Source organism: Lagenorhynchus albirostris, chromosome 11 (assembly GCF_949774975.1).
Source record: "Lagenorhynchus albirostris chromosome 11, mLagAlb1.1, whole genome shotgun sequence".
Taxonomy (NCBI): Eukaryota; Metazoa; Chordata; class Mammalia; order Artiodactyla; family Delphinidae; genus Lagenorhynchus; species Lagenorhynchus albirostris.
Window position 1 is genome coordinate 71,632,215 of NC_083105.1, and position 12,209 is coordinate 71,644,423.

The 12,209-nt window shown below is 36.4% G+C and overlaps 1 protein-coding gene across 1 annotated transcript in view; it reads right to left on the bottom strand.

The window, feature by feature from the left end:
- MUC19 (mucin 19, oligomeric) overlaps nt 1-12,209 on the bottom strand; it is a 97,395-nt gene that overhangs the window by 2,123 nt on the left and 83,063 nt on the right. The window contains exons 60-71 of the mRNA XM_060167060.1: nt 12,040-12,090; nt 11,589-11,630; nt 10,408-10,461; nt 7,338-7,391; nt 7,166-7,213; nt 6,806-6,862; nt 6,592-6,639; nt 4,743-4,772; nt 2,509-2,540; nt 2,258-2,420; nt 1,883-1,920; nt 533-647 (exon numbers count right to left, since the gene is read on the bottom strand). Coding sequence (XP_060023043.1) covers nt 533-647; nt 1,883-1,920; nt 2,258-2,420; nt 2,509-2,540; nt 4,743-4,772; nt 6,592-6,639; nt 6,806-6,862; nt 7,166-7,213; nt 7,338-7,391; nt 10,408-10,461; nt 11,589-11,630; nt 12,040-12,090 — 732 coding nt within the window. The remainder of the gene's footprint in view (nt 1-532; nt 648-1,882; nt 1,921-2,257; nt 2,421-2,508; nt 2,541-4,742; nt 4,773-6,591; nt 6,640-6,805; nt 6,863-7,165; nt 7,214-7,337; nt 7,392-10,407; nt 10,462-11,588; nt 11,631-12,039; nt 12,091-12,209) is intronic.

A 12,209-nucleotide genomic window follows, 5' to 3' on the forward strand; every position in this document is an offset into this window, starting at 1 on the left:
CCAACACTGGAGTTCTAAAATAAAACTTTAAACTATATTATCAATTATAGCTTCAGAAAGAAAAAATAGTTAAATTTAAACCTTCCTTAGTAATTTAAACTTAAGCATTCATTAATAAAAAACCCTCACCATATTTTCGGGGGATAAAAATTGTGGCACAAAGAGAGATCTGAACAGTACGCATTTATGTGATTATATTAAAAAAATATGTTCTTTTACAGAAAATGATTAAGCTGAATCCATGAACCTTGAAAAAAACAGTTTTTTGTTTGTTTCAAAAGCAGCAACATGCTTTCTACAGTAACTTACTTCTAGACTAGCACTAGATTAAGTTTTATAGAACCTGAAAATATATATTTGATATGAAAAGTATACTTGGCAATAAAATGTGTATGACATAACTGGAATGGAATCTACAGGAGATGTATAACTATTGTCCAGGCACAAACTTTTCCAAATAAGGAAGAAGACAGGTTGCGTTTATATTTAACATGAGAAGTGAACCTTGTTGTTCACTGCTTAAGAAGATGACTTACTTCTGCACACCAAGTCTGCTTTGGGCAGTCTTGTACCACCGCAACGAAACCTGTGCTGTGGCAGAAGTAGGAGACACATGGGTTGCTGGGGTCACCAAATGAAGCACCAACCTGGGAGGTAGGGAGGGGGACAGAATAAATGAGTATTCATCTTGATTTATTTTTCAGGTTGACAATAAAACCTGTAATTCTTTTTTCAAATTTATAATGTTTAGTGAATTTCCAGAGGCAATTTCAGCCATTAAATTAATATTTAAGAAAAGGTGATTAAAGTCTTCTACTTCCATGAATAAATCAAAGGTCTTCACTGAGAGCACAGAATGTGTCAAGATTCTCAATCCTCAAATTAAGATTCATCTATAGTAGCTCTATTATATTTTTCAAGGATTTTAAAGAAAAGTCCCAAAAGATATTTTCTATCTTTCCTTGTGTTCCTGTGTTTTTAAATCTCTCTAGATTGCTTTATAATTACTTTATGTTTAAAATTCAAACATCAGTTTGGGGAAATTCCATTTATATCAGGCCCTCAAACCACAAGTAAACTTTCTGGTAAACTGAAATTTTATTATTTCAACTCTTTTGCATAAAAATGATTAGAGGTAAAACTTTTCTTTGTTCTTTAAACATAGTCTCATTTTATATTTCAAAACTGTCATAGATTCTCAAGTCAGATAACTTTTGGAAACTAAAATTTAAGAAACCCAGGTAGAAATGTGAGTGTAATAAATGAGTTATATCAAATTAAATTATTATTAAATTATAGGCTCTGTTTTATGTATTTCCTAACATACCACATATTTTATTTTATATTTAGATTGTTGTAATATTTAGTATCACCAGTTCAAATTTATTAATATCAGTTTGAGAATCATCTGGTTTTTATGGCTTTGTGATACTTTTCCTAGAAAGTTAAATTACTTTTCAATATGTCAAATCAATTGTCAAATCCAGCTCTGAATATACTGTGTTGCTATATCCCTATAGTAGAGCTCTAGTCTTTTGGGTTTTCGTATTTGATCTCTGACTGTTCCGCCATCTGATCTTTCTGATTATAATTACAGTTTAACTCTCTTCACTGATTTGAACATTGTATGTCTTCTCCATTTGGTGAGACCCATGGGAAATTTTGTTCAGAAGCTCCATTGCTAGATTAGTGATCAAGTATATTGCCCCCTTTTGAAGCAAGTTATGGTGGATATTGCATTTGACTTTTCTTTTGAAAGGAATATGGGAAAGAAATAAATTCCACTCCACCATTATCTATGATTTTTTCATATTAGCCGAAAGAGCCTGCATTTATTCATAATTATATTAATAAAAGTATTTTAAAGTAGAAATGACCTTACCGCATAGTCAATATTCTTAAATAAACATGTTCTTGGTTCTGAAAAATAAGTACATATTTTACCCTAAGATAAATATTATAATTTTTTATTTACAAAACAGAAATTGTATATGAGATCATATTTACCAACCAATAAGGAAACATTATAATGTTTCTTCCCATAACACCATCATCTCCTTTTAACCTACTGATTACATTCTTAACTGGGTTTCCCCTGTTCCAAAGATAGTAAGCTTTAAGAGGACAAGTATTGATTCTGCTTTATTTATCACACCCATCAAGCATTTGACTCATATTAGTAGCTCAATAAATATCTCTTGAATGTGTGAATAAGTAAACAACTATTCAATTCAAGTAATGTATTATGAATACATACCACAGTACCCGATTTCACAACAGGTATCATTAGCTTTGAACTTTACAAGCCTCTCTTCAGTTTTGCATGTGGGTGGAGAAGGACACTCCTTGGGTTTACAGTCTATGGTCTTTGCATTTGTACAGGTGCATCTGTGGCAATTGGCAGTCCATATGTCTCCAGGCTACAAAAACAAACGAAGTTTAGACTTCTATTTGAATACAGGAATGACAGCAAATTTGGATTAAAGTAGAGACAAACTGTGTACTTACAGACTTCTTTTCTCCCAGTGGACCATGACAAACTGTTAACATGAAATGACAAATGCTAATTAAATTCGGCAAACTATAACAGTCAATTATCTGTAATAACCACCAGGTTGACCAATACTGAATTGGCACTAGTATTTCAGAGATACAGAATTATGAAGGATTGTAAGGTGCTTTAAGGTGGATAAATCACCTCCCCCTACTCTGAGCAAACTGTCTTTAGCAAGCATATATATAGTTCTTATTTTTACAATCCTCAGAAAGGATAATTCTTGACCTCTCCTGTCAGTGGTCAATAAATCTTATGGATACTGTTTTACTTATTGTTTCACTTTCTGACTTCTGTCTCCACAATCCTAAAAGTCACCAAGACCTCATAATTACCAGTCCCAAGCACTCTTTCTCAGCTTTTCAAGTTCCCTACAATAGCTGACATTTTTTTACCTCTCACCTTCTTGGAAACATTCTTCCTTCAGATTGAACACTCTGAAATTCCTGTTAGCAGCACTTCCTCCTCCCTCTCATTTTGTCTCTATTCTTCCCACTGGTACCTTCCTCCATCTTTACAGTATCTACTGTAACATCAAGTGGATGACTCTCAAACTTCTAGCTCCTGTATAAACATCTCTTGTGAGCTACGGACCCAGATCTCCCTTGGCCTAATAAACAGCACCTCGGCAGATTTAAAAGAAACTCAGACACGTGCACAAAATGTGCACAAAATAGATTGAATCATTTTTCCCCTAAAACCAGTTTTTCATCTAAGCTGGCCACCTCCTGTTACGGGCTGAACTATGCTTTCAAATACTTAAGCTTAAAACTTAGAAGTCATCTTGATTATTTCCTTTCCATCATTTGGCATTGAACAAATTGCAAAATCTTGTATCTTTATCCTCACTTGAATCCCTTCCTTTCCTGATTTTACTTGTTACAATACTACTCCAGGACCTTAGTATCTTTTTTTTTTTAACATCTTTACTGGAGTATAATTGCTTTACAATGGTGTGTTAGTTTCTGCTTTATAACAAAGTGAATCAGTTATACATATACATATATCCCCATATCTCTTCCCTCTTGCATCTCCCTCCCCCCCACCCTCCCTATCCCACCACTCTAGGTGGTCACAAAGCACTGAGCTGATCTCCCTGTGCTATGCGACTGCTTCCCACTAGCTCTCTATTTTATGTTTGGTAGTGTATATATGTCCATGCCACTCTCTCACTTTGTCCCAGCTTATCCTTCCCCCACCCCGTATCCTTAAGCAGGATCTTAGTATCTTTGACCTAGCAGAATCTGGCTTTTTTGGGGAAGTCTGACTCAGTCTTCTTTCTGATCCAGTCAATTGTCTGTGTCATAGGTAGAACAGTTTTTCTAAAGCCTACTTTTCATCTCATCATTGCTTCAATTAAGAACTTCTGATACCCCTTACAGTCTTGTAAACTAAATACTTTATTTTAGCATTCTGCCTTCTGAGGTTGCCATAACATGTCTCCAATCTATCATCTCGACCTTGTCTCACTTCTTTCATTTACATACCCTGAAATAGCCTACTTATTGTTCTCAAATTCCAATTCTCTAATGAAATACACGAGAATCCTTCCAAAGTATACAATATATGTAATATGTGTGACACATAACATGTGCTCTCTATATAATACATAGGTCACATATTTCACTGTGAAATTTATTTTCAGCCTTATATGAAAATTACCTATGTTTCTTTGAAAATCTCCCTTCTCCCACTATATCCTAAGATCAGAGAATGATTTTTTTGGTAACTTTTGCCACTTTGTACAAAGCACATCACATTGGCTTGATAATTTTAGAGGAACTCAAAGTCCTCTAAAAGTATTGAACTCTGGTTATGCCTAATTTTTCTTGCTAAAATTCAGTCCTCAATAAAAGCTGGAATTATTTAGCTTCAAAACTACTATCGAGTAGCAATATTTTGATCAAGGTATCATATAGTTACATGAAACACTTTATTTAGTAAACTCTATTTTGACTAAGTGACAAGATGCATTTGTTTGGTTTGGCTTTATTAGTTTGTGTGTGACAAAACAAACTATCACTCACTATTTATTTGGTGAATAAAAGCTAAATTCATACACTTCAAGTTTTCCTATTTTATCACACTTCCATAGCTAGTGACTTTCATTGGCATGACCTCTGAAATTTGATTTACAAGAAAAACCATTAATGTAGGATGATTGATTTTCAAGTGGAGGTAAGCTTACCTGGAGGCGGTGGAAGTGATACTGGACATCCTGTGTAAAAACAGACACCTCATATTAATCTCTAAAGTTACTGGAATAGGTTTGGAATAAATATAGTTTTCTAATCACTGAAAGCACTTGACCACATTGCTAGTTTTACAAACAGACATATTGCCATCAATCTTCCCTTTCTACTCCTCGTGGCATTTGATATTCCACCATTAGAAAGTGTTTCCTTTAGATTTCAAATTTTAATGGGAGGAAAATATGAGAATCAAAAGGCAGAATGAGAATCAAGGTAAACTTCTCTTCAAAATTTCTCAGAAGACAGTTCTGATAAATAGGACAATAAAATGTATAATCAAACAAGGAAAAGGATAACTCAGATATAGAAAAGATATAAGTATTATTAGTTGCCTGGTTTTAATCCTTTAAGAATTTTTATCCTCTTTTTGTCTTACAATATTTTAATCTTGTTCTGTCTCCACTCCCACAAAATGCTTTAAACTGCTTACTATTTTTTGTGAGGCTTCACTTATCACAAAGTTTCATCAACCTAACAATCCACTCCAATTGCAAATTCTATTTCCAAACTGCTAAAATTCAGATTAATATTTTTATTCTCTCTACCAAGCAGAAGGCTGAACTAGAAATAACAGAATATTTGAGAAGAACTTAAAGTTTCTTTATGTTTGAGTAAAAGGACCCCAACAAATAATAGGTACAGAAAAACAGAAAATAAATTAATTAAAGATGTGCAAGTTTGGGGCATAAAATATTTCTCTTTACTAAGGGGACACTAGGCTAATTCTCAATTATAAATGCTTAACAGATTACCAGAAACCAGCAACAGCAGAGAGAAATTGTGTTTAGGCATAAATATAGCAGAAAATTTTCCCTACCCAGAATTCCCAGTTCATTGAAAAAATTTGTAACGGGAGGAATAAGATACAATCTCATACGCTCCACATTGCTATCAGCAATTTTTCTAAGACCTATCTGATCATATCATTCTCTTAACAAAATCTTTAAGGAGACCCCATTTATTGTAAGGATAAAGTCTCATTTAAGTTTGGAAATAAGGTCCTTCATAAACATTCCTTTGCTTACCTATCTAATCTCATTTCTTCCCTGAACCTCATACAAATATTACCAATACCTGGTTGATTCCTGAAGTCACTCATGCTGTCTCAAGTCGCTGTCTTTTTAAGTGCCATTTAACAGGAATTCCCTCCTCACCCTAGCCAATATTGAAATCAATGATCTCTTCCCTAATGCCTTCATTCAACCCTACCAACTAATAAACAGAAATTAACAGTCTCAGTGCACTCCCAGGACCATAATTGCTGTGCATGTGTTTGAGAAGCATTAAATACACTATAACGATAGTATCTGTGTAGATAATAATCTCTTCCAGGCTTCCCTGGTGGCACAGTGGTTAAGAACCTGCCTGCCAATGAAGGGGACAGGGGTTTGAACCCTGGTCTTGGAAGATCCCACATGCTGCAGAGCAGCTAAGCCCATGTGCCACAACTACTGAGACTTCATGCTGCAACTACTGAAGCCCACGCACCTAGAGCCCGTGCTCCGCAACAAGAGAAGCCACGGCAATGAGACGCCCATGCACCACAACACAGAGTAGGCCCTGCTTGCCGCAACTAGAGAAAGCCTGCACTCAGCAACGAAGACCCAAGACAGCCAAAAATAAAAACAAATAAATAAATAAATTTATATTAAAAAAAAAATCTCTTCCCCCCACACACACACAAAATAATAAAATGGCAAGGGCTGCTACAGAGTCTAGCACATGTAAGGTATTAAAGAAGTGTTAGTTGAATAACAAAAAAATCAGTACTTTTCCCATACTGACCTGTTTTATTTTCATTTTCTTGATCTCCTGTTGCTACTACAGTGGTTTCTGTAAAAGGATAATGCTGTCATTTTATTTATTAGATATCATGTACACATATCAAGTTTCTGTGTGTATGCATGCACGCACAAATGATCACACACATTCACGATTAACGAAAGCTTCGTGTGGAAGAGACAATTCATTCCAGTGCATTTGGGTCATTTCATTTTACCTGGGTAGGACACTTTGGGGCTTGTTGTGATTCCATTTGACACTGAGGTGGAGCCTGCGGAGGGAAATATTTAAAATTTCAGGAATGCAATTTCATAATCCCATTCTCAGAGATTTCAAGGTCATAACTAAGTCTTCCAGTGAGGTGTTCTGCTAAAAGCCTAACCCAAAAAAATCCTGGAGGAAAAAACAAATCCCTAGTTGAACTTCAAAGTCATACTCCAAAAGGAAATGTAGGATAATCTTCCTGGCCTTTCTTTGCTGTTTCTTTCCCACCACTCCTCTCCTCCAAACTCAACTCCTCATATATAATCACAGGCACACTGATCATTGAAGGGTCTGTATTGCTAGCATTCATCTGTTTGCATTCCAGTTCCAGAGGTTTCCTTGACTCCTGTGGAAGCAGTGACTGCTAAGAGAGGCACAAACGTGGTGAGTAGAGGGACTAAAAAAGCTAGAGTTTAACTTCAGGTAAGCTGCCCTGTCTTCTAAGATGCCACCAAGCAAAGTTCATTTATTATTATTTGACCTACCTGTGGTAGAAATTACAGGAGCACTGGTTGTTTCAGATGTTTCCTTGGAGGTAACTAAAATGAATAGGGAAAGAGCAGTGAACTTTTTCTGGTCTCAGAAGAGTGTGTCTGAAGACATCTTCACAAAGAATAAGAGTCTCAAAGCACCTGGAGTGTACTAGTACACCTACTAATGCTGGTTCATGCTCCTGCCATTGAAACAGGCCCTAACATAGCAACTCCTGGCTCAAAGAAGAATTGAGTGTTTTCCTATGACCCTGGTAGCCTTATCATTTAAGGGCCCCCTTCTCTTAATGACAAAAACTATTTTCACACTTAACTGTTTTGCTTCCTATATCCTGGTTTCCTGGTTCTCCCATATTAGTTTTTTGGGGAGGGTTGTAGGAGTTGTTTATATATTTTGGATATTAACCCCTTGTCAGTCATATCATTTGTAAATATTGTCTCTTATTCAGGAGGTTGTCTTTTGTTTGTTGATGGTTTCCTTTGCTGTGCAAAAGCTTTTAAATTTAATTAGGTCTCATTTGTTTATTTTTTTTATTGCTGTGTAGTTGCTTCACAATATTATTTTAGTTTATACTGTACAGCAAAGTGAATCAGCTATATGTGTATATATATATATCCCCCTCTTTTCTGGATTTCCTTCTCATTTAGGTCACCACAGAGCATTGAGTAGAGTTCCCTGTGCTATACAGTAAGTTCTCATTAGTTATCTATTTTATACATAGTATCAATAGTGTATATATGTCAACCCCAATCTCCCAGTTCATCCCACCACCACCCCTTTCCCCTTGGTATCCATACTTTTGTTCTCTACACCTGTGTGTCTATTTCTGCTTTGTAAATAAGATCATCTATACCGATTTTTTCAGATTCCACATATATGCGATAATATACGACACTTGTTTTTCTCTTTTTGACTCTTTCATGGTCCATCTATGTCTCTACAAATGACCCAATTTTGTTCCTTTTTATGGCTGAGTAATATTCCATTGTATATATGTACCACATCTTTATTCATTCATCTGTCGATGGACACTTAGGTTGTTTCCATGTCCTGGCTATTGTAAATAGTGCTGCAGTGAACATTGGGGTGCGTGAGTCTTTTTGAATTATGGTTTTCTCTGGGTATACGCCCAGTAGTGGGATTGCTGGGTCATATGGTAGTTCTATTTTTAGCTTTTTAAGCAACCTCCATACTGTTCTCCATAGTGGCTGTATCAATTTGCATTCCCACCAACAATGCGTGAGGGTTCCCTTTTCTCCACACCATCCCGAGCATTTATTGTTTGTAGATTTTTTGATGATGGCCATTCTGACCAAGATGGTGGGGGAATAGGAGGATGGAGAGTTCATCTCTCTCCACAAATGCATCAATAGTATATCTACAGATGGAACAATTCTCACAGAACACCAGCTGAACACTAGCAGAAGACCTTGGACACCGGAAAGGACAAGAAAGATCCCCGCATAACAGGGTAGGATGAAAGAAAGAAGGGAAAAAGAAAAGGAGAGGAAGCAGGATGGGATCTGTGCCCCTGGTGGGGAGCTGAAGCACAGGAGAGGCTCCCACATCTGGGGAAGACCCCTCACTGACAGGGAAATCAGTTGGGACAGAAAGGGAGCATCTGAGGCTGTTGAAGGAGGGTGTGTGGCAGACAGGACACAGTGACACCTACACAGACAGTCCGCACCATAACCCTGCATGGCCCAATCTGGGACGTGTGTCTGACAGTGCACATGGGGGCTGAGAGCTGAACGTGGGGATTGGAGAGCAAACCTGGGGGGAGGACTGCTGTTGGCTGCAAGGAGACAGCCTGAGGGGATAGGAGGGAGGTAATTTGTAACCGGGAATGCTTCTGGAGAAAATCATTTGCCTATTTTTGTTTTTATTTCCTTTGCTTTTGGAGACAGATCCAAAAAAATATTGCTATGATTTATGTCAAAGAGTGTTCTGCCTATGTTCTCTTATAGGAATTTTATGGTTTTAGGTCTTACATTTAGGTCTTTAATCTATTAGAACTACCATATGGCCCCACAATTCTGCTCCTGGATATATATTCAAACAAAATAAAAACACAAATTCAAAAAGATACATGCACCCTAATGTACAAAGCAGTACTATTTACAATAGCCAACATAGGGAAGCAACCCAAGTGTCCATCAACAGATGAATGGATAAAGAAGATGTAGTAAGTATATATGTGTGCATGCGTATATAATGGAATATTACTCTGCCATAAAAAAGAATGAAATTCTGCCATTTGCAACAATGTGAATGGACCTAGAGAGTATTATGCTTAGTGAAATGTCATACAAAGACAGAAACTGTATGTTATCACTTACATGTGGAACCTAAAAAATAAAACAAACAAATGTATATAGCAAAATAGAAACAAACTCACAGATATAGAGAACAAACTAGTGGATACTAGTGGGGAGAGAGAAGAAGGAAAGGGCAAGATAGAGGTAGGGATTAAGAGATACAAACTACTGTATATAATATAGGTAAACAACAAGTATATATTATACTTTCAGGGAATATAGTCATTATTTTGTAATAATTTTAAATGGAGTATAATCTATGAAAATATTGAAGCACTATGCTGTATACCTGAAACTAATATAATATTGTAAATCAACTATACTTCAATAAAAACAGAAAAGAAACATAGTGCCCCTATCTCCCTGTCACTGTGGGAAGGTAGGAGCCTAACTTCATTCTATAAGCACCAATTAGCAAACACAGATCACCAAATCACAGAAACCAATCTCTCCCCTAACGCTGTCTAGTACTTTCCCACTAGCTAACCCCAGCACTTAAACACTCTCCCACCTTTTATTTCAGCAAAGTTAAGTTCAAAATCTCAACCTATTGCAATGTTCTTGACTCCTATTTAATAATCTTAAAGTCTTTTTTGCCCATTTAACTCCATTTGGTACAATTTTTCTTTTACAGTTCAAGTTTAATATTCATAGAGATAAATATCCATTTTCTGAAACAATTGGGTGTTAAAGGGAAGAAGAATATTGAACATGTTAACTTCACTCTGTCAGTCATTTCCATTACCTTGGCTGGAACTTTCTGAGACACCAGTAATTTTGCTTGATATCACAGCAGTGCCTGCAAAGTCAAATGAAGGACATTTCACATCAGACATACCTTCTATAGGTAGCCTCAAAGATCAAAAGCAGGAAGAGAAAGTAAATCAGATGAAAGTCTAGGCCAATGCTGCAGCTAGCCCATAGAGCAACTTTATGAAGTAAAAACAAACTAACAGAAAAAAAACCCTCTGGGCAGATGAAACCCCATGGATTTATAACTTGTTGAAGAAATGCTGGCTGGATTTCAGCCTCTACTCCTCCCTTTAGTAGTGTGCCCTTGTGCACTTTTACACACTTTCCTCGGGGCTCTGGTTGGAGCCCAGAAACTCAGAGAAAGAAGACAACCTTAGATGGCTGGAAGAGGACATTCTCTACTGAGATTCTGCCCTATTTCCTGGCCCTTTATCTTTACCTTCAACATTCCCCTAGGTTGAAGCAAAGGCATAGGAGTCAGTAACTGAGAACTCAACAGATATGAACCACTGACACTTACTTTTTTGCATTCCAACTCCAGTGCTAGTTCCTAAGAAAGGCAAAGAAGACTAAAGTCAGGACTGCTGTGTTGATGTTACAACAGTCAGTAAATTCCAGAGAAAGGCTCTTATTTTTCTAGGCTTAGCTACTTAGAGCCACATATTAAATATTTACTTGCCTCTTTTGGAACTTCCAGGAATACCTGTTGTGCCAGAGGCTATCCCAGTGGTACCTGTAGTAAGAGAGAAGGATAAGCCTCACAAAGCCTTTCTCACCCTAAGAAGAGTGTGGTATTGACAAGTGTTCCTGTTTCTCTGAAGCAGTAGAAAACTGTTTAAAATTTTTTCTTGCACAAAATGTTAAGCCTAGCATATTTTCCTGTGCACTTTCTCATAACTGCTTGGTCAAATAAAATATAGGAGGAAAAGTCATGCTCCATAGATCTTATTTCTCTAGATCTAGAATCATCTAGAATCTGATATTAAATGAGAGAATATCTGTCCTCTATTTACATGATTTACTTCTAGTGACTTAACTCCCTGGTTTTCCAGCATCAAAAAAAAAAAAAAAAACAGAAAAAAATTGTCTAAACTTGTGATCAAGGGTTAGGCATCTCAACCAACGCCTTAATTAACAAATTTAGTTGTGTCTATTATAGTGATCTCCATTCACCTTCTTGGCTACTGGTGACTCCTACTGATTCCAGGCTATTGCCTGGCAAAACAAAAGCAGTGAAATTTCAAATAAAGAATGTGCTTAGAGAATTAAATTACATCTATAGTATGTTCTCTAGAAAAAACCAGGGAGCTAATCTAGGCTGGCCTTATGATATGCTATTAAATTAAAAGAAACCATTTTTAAGTCATGCTAATTTTCATTCACAACCTGTATGTAGTAAATTCAAATGAAAAAATCATTGAGAATCCAAAATCTGGCAAAACTCACCTGATGAAATTCCTGCTTCAGTGTTTCCAACATATTCTTTAAAAGTTGTGGCTTCTGTAAGAGCAAAGGAGGAAAAATTGAGAAGCTTGAGGGGTTGAAAATATGAAAATTATATAGCAGTGTATGATCTTCTCCCTATGACCACTTAAAGGAGAATTCCTTTTACTATTTGACTTACCTGTTTTGAAACTTCCAGGTGAGGATGTCCTAGAGCCTGTCCCAGTGATACCTGGGATGGGAGAGAATATAAAGAGGAGGAAATGTGCAGGGATGTCTTTCTTATTAGATGGAGATAATGGTTTAGGACAAATCATGTGTTTCTGTAAAAGAATGCATTCCTTCTCTAAG